The sequence below is a fragment of the Cetorhinus maximus genome, chromosome 16 (genome assembly GCF_964194155.1).
Source record: "Cetorhinus maximus chromosome 16, sCetMax3.hap1.1, whole genome shotgun sequence".
NCBI lineage: Eukaryota > Metazoa > Chordata > Chondrichthyes > Lamniformes > Cetorhinidae > Cetorhinus > Cetorhinus maximus.
The window spans coordinates 68,175,833-68,194,347 of NC_135894.1; the positions used below are offsets into that span (position 1 = coordinate 68,175,833).

The 18,515-nt window shown below is 40.4% G+C and overlaps 1 protein-coding gene across 1 annotated transcript in view; it reads right to left on the reverse strand.

Moving 5' to 3' along the window:
* Nucleotides 1–18,515, reverse strand: part of gsk3ba (glycogen synthase kinase 3 beta, genome duplicate a) — a 173,650-nt gene that overhangs the window by 38,360 nt on the left and 116,775 nt on the right. The window contains exon 5 of the mRNA XM_078559969.1: nt 3,174–3,304. Coding sequence (XP_078416095.1) covers nt 3,174–3,304 — 131 coding nt within the window. The remainder of the gene's footprint in view (nt 1–3,173; nt 3,305–18,515) is intronic.

Genomic DNA, 18,515 nt, shown 5'->3' on the forward strand with positions numbered 1-18,515 from the left:
CATACTACAAAAAGGATATAGAAGCATTGGAGATGGCGCAAAAAGGATCGACAAAGATGATACCAGAAATATTGAACAGGCTAGGGCTCTTTTTATGAGAAAAGGGAAAGTTGCGGGGTGACCCAAAAGAGGTCTTTAAAGTTATGAGCAGCTTGAGGGAATAAAGGCAGAGATGTTTCCACTTGTTGGGAGCACAAAACTCGGAGTCATAAATATAAGATAGTCATTAATCCAATAAGGAATTCAGAAGAAAGGATTTGAATGTGGAACTTTGCAACCACATGGAGTAGTCGAGCTGAACAGCATAGACACACTTAAGGAAAGCTAGGCAAATACATAAAAGAGAAGGATAGTCATTTGGTATTACAGAACTTGAGTATTGCAATAGAGACATGCCGTTGAAGCTTTTTATCTTGCGCTCATCAGGACACTTGGCAAGAATACCAATAGTAAAAGGGAACAACAATTTATACTGCATGAGAAGAGAATGCTGATTGGTTGGCAAGTGGACTCTGATTGGTAGAGGTGTTGCCATGGAGAATGAACCAAGGGACAATTAACTGCCAAGCTTTTGTTCAAATTCAAACCAGGCAGGTTGACTCTGATTGGTCAAGGCAACACCATGGGGAATGAACCAGGGAATGGCTGTCCCTCAAGTTTACACCTAGTTAAAAAAAAGGCGCAATGCGCAGGCATGCTCCCTCTGTCAGCAAAGGACAGGGCCCTGTTTGTGACTATATGTAGCTTCTAACATGCATAAAGTCAGTCACACTGCAAGCCCGACTAATAATCTTAAATTGGTTTTCAGTGTAATTCTTAGCCTAATCAGGATTGTGTAGCAAATGTTGTCCAATTGTGTAATCACATCTAACGTTGGACATTATGCTTTGAGTTTTGCAAGCACAGGCTGGTTGGTTATGGTCTGTACTTTGCCTGTTGCGAACAACCGAAGGGACGCGCCATTTGATACGATTCGCCAATTGTTAGGGCGTACAGCCTACATACGTGGCATCACACTGACACGGAAATTCATTTAGCACATTAATCATTTGTGTGATAGGCAGAACGTCTTTTTGATTTGATGACAGCCAGGATTCTCATGCAGTGTAAAAAATGTTGTTCCCTTTGCTATTGGTATTCTCACGAAGTGTCCTTACGAGTGCAGACGGAAAGCTTCGACAGCATGTCTCTTTTGTCAGCAATACTGAAGAGAAGGATTATGCTGATGGGGTTAGATGCAGAGTGGGAGGAGGCTTGTGCAGAGTATGAACACCAGCATATATCATTTGGGCCGAATGGCCTGTTCCTGTGCTGTGAATTCTATGTAATTCTTATGTAATCTTGCACAAATCCAGCCAATCCAATTTTAAAGAAAAAACAGAATTCCACAGTAAAGTCACTACTTATGTTCTTCAGTTTTTTTTCCAATTGATAGAAATTTCTAACTTCTTTGGTCAAAGAACTTCAAACTTTGTATCTTGACTCCTGAATAGAACGTTTTTCACCTCCATACACCTTCCCTTTTGTTGTTGCCTATTCTGACCGTTGCTCCATACAGAATTCAGTTATACATGTGCCAGCGGGAACACAGCTCTTCACGCTGGTGTTCATTTTTATGTTTGAGCCTAGATATTGAATATCAACAGGTGAGTTGATTGTCTATGTTTGGGATAGGAGAAAAAAGGTGGCATATGACATTACTGATCTTGCTCTCAGTAAAATCTACACATGTATATTTTCCAGAAAGAATCACTGGATAGCAAATCAGCAGGAAATCTAATCTAGTGGAACAGAAGGGCTGGATCTGTAGAGATCTGCTCATCACATTAACTTGAAAGTGGGGCCCTTAAGATCTGTATGCACCAATGACACACTAGCAGAGTAGCCGATGCATTTATTCATTAAGCATCAGGGAGGTAAAGCTAAATAAAGTCCACGGCTTTGATTGCCATAAACCCTTTTTCTCATATAAGTAAAAGAGTACAACAAAGAGTGTTTCCATCACTCCAGACCTTATTACATAGACAAAGAACTGAATTTCAGAGGTGAAGCGAGGGTTGACAGCCCTTGACATCAAGGCAGCTTTTGACAGTGTGACATATCAAGGAACCGAAGCAAAATTAAAATCGATGGGAATTGGGGGAAACTCTCCACTGGCTGGAGTCACACTTGGCACCAAAGGAAGATGGTTGTTGTTGTTGGATGCCAATTGTCTCAGCCCCAGGACATCATAGCAAGAGTTCCTCAGGGTAGTGTCCTGGGCCCAACTATCTTCAATTACTTCAATGGCCTTACTGCCATCATAAGGTCTGAAGTGGGGATGCTCATTGATGGTTGTAGTGTTCAGTACCATTCGAGACTGCTCCAGTAGGCCGTGCCAGCATGCAGAAAGACTTGGACAACATTCAGACTTGGGCTTAAAGGTTGCAAGTAACATTCGTGCCATACAAGTTCAAGGCAATGACCATCTCCACTTCAAATTCAACAGCATTTCCATCACTGAATCCCTCATCAACAACATCTTGGGGAGGGTCACCATTGACCAGAAACTGAACTGGAGCAGCCACATAAATACTGTGGCTACAAGAGGTCAGGGGCTGGGAATCTGCAAAGAGTAACTCACTTCCTGACTCCCCAAAGCCTGTCCACCATCTGCAAGGCACAAGTCAGGAGGGTGATGGAATACTTTCCACTTGCCTAGATGAATACAGCTTCAACGACACTCAAGAAGCTCAACACAATCCAGGGCAAAAGCAGCCCACTTGATTGACACCCCATCCATTCACCATTAAACATTCACTCCTTCTACTACCAATGCACAGTGGTAGCAATGTGTACTGTCTTCAAGACGCACTGCAGCAACTCACCAATCTTCCTTTGGCAGCACCTTCAAACCCACGACTTGTACCATTTACAAGAGCAAGGGCAACAGAACACCATTACCTCCAAGTTCCCTTCCAAGCCACAAACCATCCTAACCTGGAACAATATCACGGGGTCAAAGCCCTGGAACTCCATTCTTAACAGCACAGTGGGTGCACCTACATCTCATGGATTGCAATGGTTCAAGGCAGCAGCTCACCACCACCTTCTCAGGGGCAATTAGGGGTGGACAATAAATGCTGGTCTTGCCAGCAACTTTCTTATCCAATGAAATGAAAAAAAAAACTCACCTTCCAAAGTCACAGAGTTTCAGGACAGCTGTTTCAGGATCAAGTAGCAGATTCTGTGGTTTGATATCCCGATGGCAAATTCCAAAGGAATGGATGTAAGCTAAACTCCGGAACAGCTGATACATATACAACTATTAAAAGAAGAATTTTCACCAATTATTTGAACAGAATTCTCTAGTTTTGACTACACAAGTTAGAAAAACAAAGAATTGCATTTACATGGCATGTTATTTCCTCAGGACATCTCAAAATGCTTTGCATTATGAAGCCAATGTGGCATCCATTTTGTACAGGGCAACATCCCACAAACAGTAAGTAACTGAACAGATTATCTGTTTTTGGTGGTGCTGGTTGAGGGAGGAATGCTGGCAGGAAAGCAACTTAAGTTTTATATCAACTTGAGAATATTTGATCATCTCAAACTGGCATCTCAAGCTGTAATGAATAGCATTACCTGTCAAATTAAAGTACAGTTTTGCACACATTTGAACTAACCATTTTGGCCTAATTAGTACTTGCAACTCAGAGGTTTGTGGGTTTGCCATTTCAAGGACTTGAGCAGTCATCACAGTGCAGTGAGTGCTGCATTGTAACAAGTGTTCTTTTAGTGAATAGTTAAGAGGAGTCCCACCTGCCCATTCAGCTGAATCAGGTGGTCATTATAGGTCCCATTAATGCTAATAGAAAAAGGATAGGGAATTTTACCAGTGCCCTGGATAATATTCCTCCCTAAAAAACTACCGCAAATAAATTATTTGGTTATTCAACTCTTTGCTGTGTATAAATTTGCTGCTGAGCTTATCTACACAAGTGTCACTGTACTTAAAAATAATTCACTATACATGAAGCATCTTGAGATGTGACAAGATGGAAACTTTATACAACTGGAAATGTATGAGCAAGGCAATCGACATGTTTGTTTAGTGCCAAAGTGAATTTAGAAAAATCGAAACTGCACGCTTCTACACATGCTTATGTTGTGCAATGCTTTGCGCGTCATACCGATGTCACCTTAAACTAGGTAATAAATGTTTGACATGGGTCTGTTCCATTAATTGCCTGGCCTTGTATTACAAATCTATTGCTACATGTTGAAGGCAGTGAACCAAATTACAGATCAAGTTCCAGGTTCAATCCTTGGTCTGTACTGAGTAGTTAGCTGAACTCAACACTATAGCTGATAAGAACATTATAAATCAGTCCATACACACCTGGATTAGAAAAGAGAGCATAAGAGAGCATCGCATCACTATCTAGTACTGTAACTCCAACAGGAAGTGCAATACATAGGTTTTGGTTAAGGGCAGTATTAAACAGCCTGTCAATGCCCATTTAGTCATGTACGAAAAAATGGCCACTATGGCTAGTTGATAGTGGAGGCGCAGCTTCTAACCTCTGTTTACTCTCTAAAGACCTTAAAGACACCTAGAGACCTTCCAAACCAGTGGTTAACTTTCTTCACAACTCCAATCAGATTTCCACCTCTGCCGCAATGTCAACATGACAGAGTTAACAAACCATCGCTGTCTAGCTCAGTGGGGCTGCCTTCACTTGGTTCCACTCTTACCGATTCAATCATCACAAGTAATGGCCACTGTACTATTACCCTGGCTTCCCCCAAACATTTTTGCCCGGCCCCTCTTCTTCCTCAGCTACACCTAACCATATGGCTCTGCTCCCACATGTATAATGCTGACATGCAGCTCTACCTCCACTACCTTTCGACCAGTCACTGTTTCTGTTGTGTTTGTCCAACATCCAATCGCCACAATTTCTCACAGATGAAAACTGGGAAGATTGAGCCATTGTCCATGTCACAAACTCTGTACCCTTGCTATTGATTTCTAACAACCACCCCCCCAATCTCCTTATCAATCTCTCAAAATGGTTACTTTTGAGACTTGAGGATGGCAGCAGTGTTAGGCTAGCAGATTGGGCAGACAAATGGCAGATGGAATATAATAGAGAAGTGTGAGGTGATACAGTTTGGCAGAAGAGATATGGACAGGCAATAAACACTTAATAGCACATTTCTAAAGAGCGTGCAGGGACAGAGGGAGTTGGGATTTATGCGCATTGATTTTTAAAGATGGCAGAGCGTATTCAGAGTGTAGTCAGCAAAGCATATAGGATCATACATCTTGGGCTTCATAAATACAGGTGTTGAGTACAAAGGCAGGGAAGTTATGCTTCAGTTTCATAAAGTTCTAGTTGTGCCTAGAGTATTAAATCCAGTTCGCCACATTTTAAGAAGAATGCGAGGGTCTTTCAGAGGGTGCAGAGAACATTTACCAGAATGGTTCCAGGGATGAGGGATGTTACAACAACTTACATTTATACAGCATTTTTAATGCAAGGGAATGCCCCAAGGTGCTTCATAGGAGCATTATAAAACAAAATAGCACACTGAGCCACATCAGAAGGTGTCAAGTCAAATGGCTAAAAGCTCAGTCAATGAGGTAGGTTTTAGCTACAAGTTTATGGTTATACCTTCCAGTGCCTATTTATTTGGCTCAACATCCATTTATTATATTCTTGAATCTATGAAAGCATCTTGCACATTTTCTATATTACAGGCACCATATAAATAAAAGTTACTGTTGTGTATTACAATTTAAGCCACTCACTCATACTTCCTTCTTTGACTAAAGAATCTGGTTTCATAAGGAAACTTGTGCTTGCTATGTACCTCCTTGCCACTAAATATCTGGGATAGCAATGTTGCAGGACAAACAATTAACTCTTCTACTGTAGTGCACCTGAAATAACATGGATATATCCACCTTTCCCCCCACCCCCCCTAAGATCTCTGAACAAATGGATTTAAGGGACGCATTTCTCAGGCTAAAAACAAACTCATATTACTAAGACCTTGGTTGCCACCATTTCTTTTAAAACAGTTTTATCTGACTAACATATCAAAAGAAGCTTGAAGGGTATTTTACATAATTGCATAGTGTTGGACTCAGAGTCCTGCTTTACTGCAAGGACCTAGACATGCAAAGTGAATGAACATATGAACAAATGGATTAGAAGACGATCACTCGATCCCTTGAGCCTGCTCCGCCATTCAATAAGATCATGGCTGATCCGATTATGGCTTCAACTCCACAATCTGCCCACCCCCAATAACCTTTGTCTCCCTCATCAAGAATCTGTCTACCTCTGCCTTAAAAATATTCATTGACCCTGCCTCCACCACCCTTTGTGGAAGAGTTCCAAAGACTCACAACCCTCTAAAAGAAAAAAATTCTTCTCATCTCAGTCTTAAATGGGAGATCGCTTATTTTTAAACTGTGTACACCAGTTTTAGTCTCTCCCAAAAGGGGAACATCCTTCTAGCATCCACCCTGTCAAATCCTCTCAGGATCTTATAGATTTCAATAAGATCATCTCTCAATCTTCTAAACTCCAATAGATACAGGCCCAGACTGTCCAACCTTTCTTTGTAAGATAACCCCCTCACCACACACCCGCACCACCCCCCCCTTCCAAAATCCCAGGTGTCAATCGAGTGATCCTTCTCTGAACTGCTTCTAATGCATTTATATCCTTCCTTAAATAAGGAAACCAAAACTCTGCACTGTACTCTAGATGTGGTCTCACCAACACCCTGTACAACTGCAGCAAAACATCTCAACTTTTATATTCCATTCCCCTTGCAATAAACAACAACATTCCATTTGCCTTCCTAAGCACTTGCTGTACCTGCATACTACCTTTCCCTGATTCATGTTATCAGGATACCCAGATACACTGTACCTCAAGGGTTCTGCAATCTCTCCCCATTTAAATAACATGCTGCTATTCTATTCTTCCTGCCAAAGTGGACAAGTTCACATTTTTCTACATTATACTCCATCTGCCAAATGTCTGCCCGCTCACTTACGAAGTCTCCAAAGGGACATAGGTTATGCCCTCTTCACAACTTATTTTCCTACCTATCTTTATGCCATCAACAAATTTAGCAACCATACCTTCAGTCCCTTCATCCAAGTCTATGATGTAAATTGTAAATAGTTGAGGCGCCAGTACGGATCCTTGTGGCACTCCACTCATCACATCTTGCCAACCCAAAAAAGACCCATTTATCCTTACCTACTCTCTGTTTCCTGTTAGCTAACTAATCCTGTATCCGTGCTAATATGTTACCCCCTACACCAGGTGCTCTTATATTGCATAGTAACCTCTGATGTGGCACATTTTCAAATACCTTCTGGAAAGCTAATTACAGCACATCCACAGGCTTCCCTTTATCCATGTTGCTTGCTACAAAGAACTCCAATAAATTAGTCAAACATGATTTCCCCTTCACAAAACCATGTTGACTCTGCTTCATTGCATTGAGATTTAAGCTCCCTGCTGTAACGTCCTTAATAATAGATTCTAGCAAATTCCCCACAACAGATATTAAACTAACTGGTCTTTAGTGTCCTTCCTTTCTTGAATGGAGTCATCACGTTGGCTATTTACCAACTTGATAGGACTTCTCCTGGATCTAGGGAATTTTGGAAAATTAAAATTAATGCACCTACTCTCTCAGCAGCCACTTTTTACAAGACCCGAGGATGAAGGAGCTTGCAAGCTTTTAGTTCCGACAATTTTCTCAGGACCCTTACCCTGGTGATTGTAATTGTTTTAAATTCCTCCTTCCCTTTTGTTAGGAAGATATAATAATTCTCAATGTTACGGGAACTTATTGTAGAGTAAAAGTGGGGTCTGTGTCTATGGATCTATGACTGTGCATGTGTGCATGCGTGAGAGACTTAAATGAATTAAAGGCAGCTGGCCTGAAGGGTATGATCTGTCAGAAGATAAACTAGTTTTGAAATGTTAAGTAGGTAAACATGGGGGAATGTAAGAGGTAAAGGGAACATTTGCATTTTAAATACACCAGACTAACTTGGGTTCAAAGAGAGGGAGTGAAATATTACACCTAGCCAGGGGAAGTTAAGAAAGTGTATTTATTTTCCCAAAGATTACTGGTAAACTTGATACTACGAGAGATTTTTATTATTAGAAAGATAAAGTCCAAAGAAGTAGTGAAACAATGGGGATTTGCATTCAAAGGGGAAAATACATATAAAGGAGCGAAGGTTGTGTAAGGGTAGACATTTTAAGATCTAACAAGTGTGAAATGCTTTCAGCATCTGAGCCTCAAGCTGCTGTGGACAAAGGACTGAAATTAAGGAAACTCACTTTGAATTGGATTGTTCAGGGTATCATGTTTCTTTGCCTGAGTCTTTTAAAATCTGTGTGTTTTACTGTTGCCTTAATGAAAGTCTAACTAGAAGTCAGGTTAATTAGGGAATTTAGAAGTTATTATAGTAATAATTTGTAGACATATGTACATGCTTAAAATCATTTCTCTTACTAGTAAGTGTTTAATCTAGTTTTGTAAAAAACCTGTAAGGCTCCTTGGTCTTATTACTACTGAATTCAAGGCCCGCAACCCGAAACATACAAATTGCAAAAATAGTTGTTGCAGTTGTCTCAAGTTTCCCTCTGGGAATTGAACAACTCAACATTTACCATCTGCTGTGCCATAACATAGTTGGGGGCCCTTTGCGGGATATATTTGAGATTCCTTGATTGGGTTGGAGTTGGTGAATCTTAAGGTTATGAGTACGAGAAGCACTTTGAATTCAGGATTTGGTGAGAGTTTTTTTTTGAAGTGGTGAGACTGCAATAAGGCTTTGGCAGCTGCTCAGACTTGTCTGGGAGCTGAAATTATAACTTTGGCTGGTTTACAGAAGGTAACTAAAGTTAAGTAAATGGAATTGGCGGATAAATTACAATTGGGGTTACCTGCAGGGGCGAAGAAAGCAGACATAATTGATGGCATAGCACAGCATTTAAAGTTGGAAGTGATGCCTGACACTAGTGAGTAACAGCTGAAGGTAGTGAGACTTCAGTTAGAGATAAAAAGGCTTGAATTTGAACAAGCAAAGGAACTGAGAAAACTTGCATTGAAGGCAAACGAAAAGGAAAAAGGATTGGAAATGAAAAAATTGGAACTAGGGGCAGCAGAAAAAGGGAAAAAGAGAGATTATTTTTTAAAAATGGAAATGCAAAAACTTGATCTCCAGAGGGAAAAGTTAGCAATGGAAGAGACAATGAAGGAAAGAGACAGAGAGTAGTGGCTTAAAAAGCTGGATTTTAAAAAGGACTCATCAGATGCTGAGGAAAGTTCTGATGATGAAAATATCTAAAACACAAGTGGGGAGATGTTTAAATTTGTACAAGCTCTTCCAAAGTTTGAGGAAAGAGATGTGGAAGCATTCTTTATTTCATTTAAGAAAATAGCTAAACAAATAAAATGGAAAACTGAGCATTGTTGTTACAATCTAGGTTGGTGGGTAGGGCACATGAGGTTTATGCTTCACTGTCAGAAGAAATGTTGGTGAACTATGATGTGGTAAAAAAGGCTATTTTGAGTGCATATGAGTTGGTTCCTGAGGCATGGAGGCACAAGCATAAGAGGAGTATGAGAAAACAGCCTGGGCAAACTTATATTGAGTTTGAAAGAGTAAAACAAAGTAATTTTGACCAGTGGATATGGGCATTAAAGATGGGATCAACATATGGAGGCCTTGGAAAGGTAATTCTTTTGGAAGAATTTAAAGATTCAATTCCTTCAATAGTGAGAACTCATATGGAGGAATGGGGTTAAAATGGTAAGACAAGTAGCAGAGATAGCTGATGATAATGAGTTAGTTCATAGAGCTAACCCTTTTTTTCAATCACTCTTTTAAATCAGAAAAGGATAGAAAGTGGGAAGGTGAAAGGGAGGTGGGTAGACAGGGAAGAGGAGTAAGTGGAAATTCTCAGGAAGTTTCTCAGAATAAAAAGGAAGATGCTAATGGTTGAAGTGACATTCAAAAATTGAGGTGTTTTCATTGTAATAAAGTTGAACATATGAACTCTGTGCTGGAAACTGCAGGGAAAATCTGTTGGAATTATAGGGGTGCAGAAAAGTTCTGGAAGTAAAAGGACTGTGGGTTCGGAGGTTTAGGCACAGGAAAAAGGAATGGTTTGTGTACAGGTAAAATAGGGAGAATCAGTGATAGGTAAAGAAGTGGGAATGTGTTCACAATTAATCCAAAAGAATTCTGAGGAGCAGGCTGCAGAAATGTTTAAAGATTTTGTGTGTGAAGGGGAAGTATTTCCATGTGTACAGGGTGGTCTAGGTAGAGGTGTTAAAAGTTTAAGAGACACAACAATCCTTAATGTTGTTGGATAGTGACATTTGTTGTTCAGAGGGAGTATTGCAGGAACAGGTGACAATAAGTGGGAGTCATAGAGATGCTACACCTATTCCATTGTGGAAGGTAAATTTAAAGAGTAAGTGGAAAATAGGTGAGGTGATTGTTGGGAGTAGTGGAAAACTTGCCCATTGCAGGGGTTCAATTTATTCTGGGTAATGATATAGCTAGATCACAGATGTAGGTGATGCCTATGGTAGTTGAGCAGCCTTTAGAAGTGTTTTCAACAGAAATGTTGCAGAGAGAGCATCCTGGATTGTTTCCAGGTTGTGTGCTAACGAGATCTTGAAATAAGAGCAGGAAGTTCAAAGGCAGGGAGAAGGCATGGAAATCCAATTAGCAGACACTGTTTGATAGGGTTGTTCAGGAAGAAAGACTGGAAGACAATTCAGCTGAAGTATTTAACTCAAGGAGGCTAATGGAGTTACAGAAAAAGGATTTGCAAATAAAAAATTTATATCAGACAGCTTTTTCAAACAGAGGCAAAATGTATTCCAGGATGTTATTACCTTAAGGATAATGCTTTAATGATAAAATGGAGGCCTTATCATGCTTCAGTAAATGAAAACTGGAGGGAGCTGCATCAGATTGTAATACTATTTGGATACAGAAATGAGATTCTGAGAATAGCTCATGAAATTCCAATGGGGGTGTGGGCGACATTTAGGAATTAGATAGACAGGTGCAGGTACAAAAACATTTTTTTTGGGCCTGGATTGCATAATCAAATTCTGTAGAACGTGTCACATGTCAGGTGATTGGGAAACCATAAGCTGTGATTAAGCAGGCACCTTTAATTCCAATTCCAGCATTTGAAGAACCTTTTACTAGGGTCATAACTGATTCTGTAGGACCGCTCCCTAAGACTAAAAGTGGAAATCAGTACTTACTGACAATAATGGATGTGTCTACCAGGTTTCCTGAAGCAATACCTTTGAGAAATATTACAACAAAGAAAATTGTGGAAGAGTTAACTGCATTTTTTTTTACAAGATATGGTTTATCAAAAGAAATACAAATCAGATCAGGGTTCAAATTTCATGTCACAAGCTGTCTAAGGAAGTATGAACAGTTTGGGAATAAAACAGTTCAAATCAATAGCTTACCATCCTGAGTCACAAGGGGCTTTGGAAAGATGGCATCAAACTCTAAAACCTTTGATGAAGGCATATAGTCAGGATGATCCACAGGATTGGGATAGAGGAATTCCATACTTGTTTACTATTAGGGGCACTCCTAATGCATCGACTGGTTTTAGTCCTTTTGAACTAGTTTATGGTCATGAGGTGAGACGACTACTGAAATTGAATCATGAGTAATTGGTGGGTCAAAATTCAGAAACTACTCTCCTAGATTATGTATCAAATTTCAGAGATTGGACAAAGCATCTGAGTAAGCTAGGGAACATTTAAATATATCACAGCAAATGATGAAAATGAAAGCAGGCAGGAAAGCTACAGCTCGTAGTTTTGTTGCTGGGGAGAAAGTATTAGCTCTGTTACTAGTACTGGGCGACTCATTAAAGGCAAAGTTTAGTGGGCCTTACAGGATTGAAAAGAAGCTGAGTGAAGTGAAATATTTAATAAATATTCCGGTTAGAAGAAAGAAGCAGAGGGTGTGTCATGTAAATATGCTTAAAAAGTACTTTGACAGGGAAGAGGACCAAAAGGAGGCATTAGTGGTGGTAGATAATGAGAAAGAAGTAGTAATGCAGGATTCTGAAATTGATTTTCCTCTAATCAAATTGGTAATGAGGGGGTACTTGAAAATTTAAATGTGATATTGAGTTACCTTCCAGACAAGTGTCAAAGTGATTTGGAGAAGCAATTGAGGTCACACAAATCTATTTGTGGAAATAAGTTGGGGAGGACAAATTTAGCTATACATGATGTGTCTGTAGAAGTTTCATCTTCACTAAGGCAACATCTTTGTAGATTAAATCTGGCAAAGTTATCATAAGTACAGAAAGAAATTGAATTCATGCTTCAAAATGATATCATGGAGTCTAGTTGCAGTAACTGGAGTAGCCCATTGTGTTGGTATTGAAACCAGATGGAACACAAAGACTGTGTGTGGACTACCAAAAGGTGAATGCGGTGACAAAAGCAGATTCATATCCTATACCACGGCTGGAAGATTGTATTGAGAAAGTGGGACAATCAAAATTTACCAAAGATTGACTTGCTAAAAGGATATTGGCAAGTACCGTTATTGGAGAGAGCAAAGGAGATATCAGCTTTTGTGATGCCAGATGGACTATATCAGTTTAAAGTCATGCCGTTTGGTATGAAAAATGCACCTGCAACATTTCATAGACAAAGTATAATTGCAGGTCTGAGCGATTGTGCTGTTTATATTGACGACTTGATAGTTTTCAGTCAGATGTGGGAGGAGCATTTACTCGATTACAAGAAGCTAATTTGGTGGTGAATTTGGCTAAAAGTGAATTTGCAAAAGTGCAAGTTATGTATCTAGGTCATATTATTGGACATGGTATGGTGGCTCCAAGAAATGTGAAAGCCAAGGCTATCACGGATTTCCCCGTGCCTACAACAAAACGAGAAGTTTTGATGTTCCTGGGCATGAGTGCGTTTAATCGGAAATTTGTACCAAATTTTAGCAGTGTGGTTGTTCTACTCACTGAACTATTAAAAGAGAACAAGAAGTTTCAATGGGCACAGGAGTGTCAGAAGGCACGTGCCATTTTGAAAAACTGTATTAACCACGACACCCGTTTTGACAGTACCCAATTACACCAAACAATTTGAGTTGGCCATTGACGCAAGTGATATAGACATTGGGGTCGTACTGTTACAAGATGATGACATTGGAATTGAAAAACCGATAGGGTATTTTTCACAGAAGTTGAACGTACAACAGAAGATATTCAACAATCAAAAAGGAGACTTTGGGTTTGCTGTTAGCATTGCAGCATTTTGAGATTTATGTTGCAAACAATTCGTCAGAAACAATTGTTTATACAGGCCACAATCCTTTAAAGTTTCTGGACAAATTTCGATACAGAAGTGGAAGGCTATGCAGAGAGAGTTTATTACTGCAACCATTTAATCTACAGATTATACATGTAGCAAGATGAGAAAATCTGACTGCAGATGCGTCAAGAGTTTGAAGCTTGAAGGGAAAACTGGGCATTTAAAAACCTGGACACTGGACTAGAATGATTTCTGTTGATACCAAGGATTTGTGTAAATATTAAGTTAATGCATGTATCTGGTAATGTAATAGTGTAATAAGTATAAGAGGTAATGTCAGAGGAGTTCAGAAAATGAAGCCGTCGGTTTAAAATATGGCGGTTCATTTTTTATAAGAAGGGGGATGTCAGGAAGATATAATAATTCTCAATGTTATTGGAATTTATTGTACAGTAGAGTAAAAGTGAGGTGTGTGTGGCTTAATTGAATTAAAGGCAGCTGGTCTGAAGGCTTTGATCTATCAGAAGATAAGCTAGGTTTGAAATGTTAAGTTGGTAAACATGGGGGAAGTTGCAGAATGTAAGAGGTAAAGGGCACATTTGCATTTTAAATAAACCAGACTAGCTTGGGTTCAAAGAGAGGGAGTGAAATATTACACCTAGCCAAGGAAAGTTAAGAAACAGTATGTTTATTTTTCCCAAAGATTGCTGGTAAACTTCGTACTATGAGAGATTTTTATTATTAGAAAGGTAAAGTCCAAAGAAGTAGTGCAACAATGGGAATTTGCATTCAAAGGGGAAAATGTGTAAAAAGGAGTGAAGGCTGTGTGTAAAGGTAGGTAGGCATTTTAAGATCTTACAAGTGTGAAACACCTTCAGCATCCAAGCCTCAAGCTGCTGTGTACAAAGAACTGAAGTTAAGGAAACTCACTTTGAATTGGATTGTTCAGGGCATGTTTCTTTGCCTGGGTCTTTTAAAATCTATATGTTTTACTGTTGCCTTAATGGAGACGTAACTGGGAGTCAGATTAATTAGGGGATTTAGAAGTTATTATAGTAGCAATTTGTAGATAGATGTATGTGCTTAAAAGCATTTCTCTTATTAATAAATGTTTAATCTAGTTTTGTAAAAACCTACAAGGCTCGGTGGTCTTATTACCACTGAATTCAAAGCCTGCTTCTCAAAACATACAAATTGCAAACATAGCTGTGGCAGTTGTCTCAGGTTTCCCTCTAGGATTTGAACAACTTAGCATTTACCATCGGCTGTGCCATAACACTTTCAACCTACTTACGCAAACATATAGACATACGCATTAGAAGTAGTAGGCCACATGACCCCTCTAGTCTGCTCCCCCATTCAATAAGATCATGGCTGATCTGATTGTAACCTCAACTCCACATTCCTGCCTATCCCCGATAACCTTTCACCCCCTTTCTTAACAAGAATCTATATAGTTCTGCCTTAAAAATATTCAAAGACTCTACTTCCACCGCCTTTTGAGGAAGAGCTACAAAGGCTCACGACCCTCAGAAAAAAAATTCTCCTCATGTCTTAAGTGAGCGACCCCTCATATTTAAACAGTGACCCTTAGTTTCCTCCCAAACAAGGAAACATCCTCTCCACATCCACCCTATCAAGACCCCTCAGGAGCTTAAAGGTTTCAAAAGATTTCTTACTCCTCTAAACTCTGCCTAGCCTGTCCAACCTTTCCTCATAAGACAACCCACCCATTCCTGGTATTAGTCTAGTAAACCTTCTCTGAACTGCTTCCAATGCATTTACATCTTTCCTTAAATAAGGAGACCAATACCGTACAGAGTACTCCAGATGTGGTCTCACCAGTGTCATGTTCAACAGAAACATAACCTCCCTATTTTTGTATTCAATTCCCCTTGCAATGAATGATAACATTCTATTAGCTTTCCTAATTACTTTCACCTCCTGATGAGCAATTATTTCTGGGATGTTATTTGTATCCTCTACAGTGAAGACAGACACAAAAAATCTGTTCAGTTCATCCGCCATATCTTCATTTTCCATTATTAATTCCCCATTCTCACTCTCTAGGGGACCAACACTCACTCTACTTACTCTTTTCCTTTTTAAATACCTGTAGAAACCCTTACTATCTGTTTTTAGACGTCTAGCTAGCTTTCTCTTGTGCTCTAATTTCTCCCTCCTTATTAACCTTTTAGACATTTTTTGCTGTTCTTTTATTCTGTCCAATCTTCTGACCAGCCACTCATCTTTGCAGAATTATTCCTTTTTCTTCCAGTTTGATACTATCTTTCTTTAGTTAGCCATGGATGGTGTGTCCTTCCCATAAGAGTCTCTCTCTCTCATAGAATGTATCTTATCTGAGTATTCTGAAATATCTCCTTAAATGTCTGCCACTGCATCTCTACTGACCTATCCCTTAACCTAATTCCCCAGTTCACATCAGCTCGCTCTGTCTTTATGCCCTCATAATTGCCCTTATTTAAATTCAAAACACTAGTCTTAGATTGACTCCTCTCTCCCTCAAACTGAATGTGAAATTCAATTACATTATGATCACTGCTATCTAGGGGCACCTTCACTATAAGGTCATTAATTAATCCTGTCTCATTGTACATTATCAGATCTAATACAACTTGCTGTCTAGTTGGTGCTAAAATGTGCTGCTCTAAGAAACCATCCCAAAAACACTATGAACTCATCAGCCAGGCTACCTTTGCCATGCTGATTTATGCAATCTATATGTAGATTAAAATCACCCATGATTATTGCTGTACCTTTCTCAGAAGCCCTCATTATTTCTTCCTCTATATCCTGTTCTATAGTGAGGGCCTATAAACCATTCCCACAAGTGACTTCTTACCTTTACTATTTCTCATCTCTACCCAAACTGATTCTGCATCTTGATCTCCAGAACAGAAGGTCATCTCTCTCTCTCTATTGTAACAATGTCATCTTTAATTAACACAGCTGCTTTTCCACCTTTTCCTAGCTTCCTGTCCTTCCTAAGTATGTGCCTTGAATATTCAGGTCCCAGTCTTTGTCATCCTGAAACCACATCTCTGTAATGGCTAACATATCATACATTTCTATCTGTGCAATCAATTCATCTGTTATGTTACAAATGCTACGTACATTCAGTTACAAAGCCTTCAGTTCTGCCTTTTTGCTTTTATTGCAACTTTGAGCCTTATCTGCTGGTGCACGCTTAAGCTTTGTATACTCTGACCCTTCATCATTCATTCATGGGATGTGGGCATCGCTGGCTAAGCTAGCATTCATTGCCCATCCCTAATTGCCCCTGAGACTATGGTAGTGATTTATCTTCCTGAACCGCTGCAGTTCATGTGGTATAGCTACACCCACAGTTCTGTTAGGGAAGGAGTTCAAGGATTTTGACTCAGCAACAGTGAAGGAACGGCGATATAGTTCCAAGTCAAGATGCTGTGTGGCTTGGAGGGGAACTTCCAGTTGGTGGTGCTCATGTACCTGCTGCCCATGCCCTTCTAGATGGTAGTGGTTGTGGGTTTGGAAAGCGCTAAGGAGCCTTGATGAGTTCTTGCACTGCATCTTGTAGATAGTACACACATGCCCTTCTAGATGGTAGTGGTTGTGGGTTTGGAAAGCGCTAAGGAGCCTTGATGAGTTCTTGCACTGCATCTTGTAGATAGTACACACTGCTGCCACTGCATCGGTGGTGGAGGGAGTGAATGTTTGTGGATGGAGTGCCAATCAAGTGGGCTGCTTTTTCCTGGATGGTGTTGAGCTTCTTGAGTATTGTTGGAGCTACACTCATCCAGGCAAGTGGAGAGTATTCCATCACACTCCTGACTTGTGCCTTGTAGATGATGGACAGGCTTCGTGGAGTCAGGTGGTGAGTTACTCACTGCAGAATTCCTAGCCTCTGGCCTGCTCTTGCAGCCACAGTATTTATGTGGCTAGTCCAGTTCACTGGTCATTCTGGTCAATGGGGTAACCTTCTGGGTGTTGAGAGTGGGGGATTTAGTGATGGTGTAGTGGTATTGTCGCTGGACTCGTAATCCAGAAAACCAGGGTAACGCTCCAGGGACCAGGTTTCAAATCCTGCCATGGCAGATGGTGGAATTTGAATTTAATAATAATCTGGAATTAAAAGTCTAATGACGACCATAAAGCCATTGTCAATTGTTGTAAAAACCCATGTCCTTTGGGGAAGGAAATCTGCTCTCCTTACCTGGTCTGGCCTACATGTAACTCCAGGCCCACAGCAATGTGATTGACTCAAATGCCCTCTGAACTAGGGATGGGTAATAAATGCTGGCCTGGCCAGTGATGCCCACATCCCATGACCAGAAAAAAAAATTTAGTGATGGTAATGCCATCGAATATCAAGGGGCAATGGTTAGATTCTCTCATTGGAGATGGTCATTGTCTGTCACTTCTGCAGCGCAAATGCTACTTGCCACTTGTCAGCCCAAGCCTGGAAATTGTGCAGGCCTTGCTGCATTTTGACATGGACTGCTTCAGTATCCGAGGAATCGCGAATGATGCTGAACACTGGGCGTTTTGGCTGATGATTGCACAATCTGACCTTATGATGGAAGAAAGATCATTGATGAAGCAGCCGAAGATGGTTAGGCCTAGGATACTACCCTGAGGAACTCCTGCAGTGATGTCCCAGAACAGAGATGATAGACCGCCAACAGCCACATCATCTTCCTTTGTGCAAGGTATGACTCCAAACAGCAGTGTTTTCCCTCCCGATTCCCACTGACACCAGTTTTGCTAGGGCTCCTCAAGGCCATACTCAGTCAAATGCTGCCTTGATGTCAAGGGCAGTCACTCTCACCTCACCTCTGGAGTTCAGCTCTTTTGTCCATTTTTTTGAACCAAGGCTGTTACGAGGTCAGGAGCTCAGAGATCCCATGGAACCCAAAACTGAGCTTCAGTGAGGTTATTGCTAAGCAAGTGCCGCTTGATAGCACTGTCGATGACCCCTTCCGTCGCTTTACTGATGATCGAGAGTAGACTGATGGAGCCTGCTTTGTGTTTACATGAAATACCTGGGCAATTTTCCACATTGCTGGGTAGATGCCAGTGTTGTAGCTGTACTGGAACAGCTTGGCTAGGGGTGCTTCAAGTTCTGGAGCACAAGTCTTCAGTAC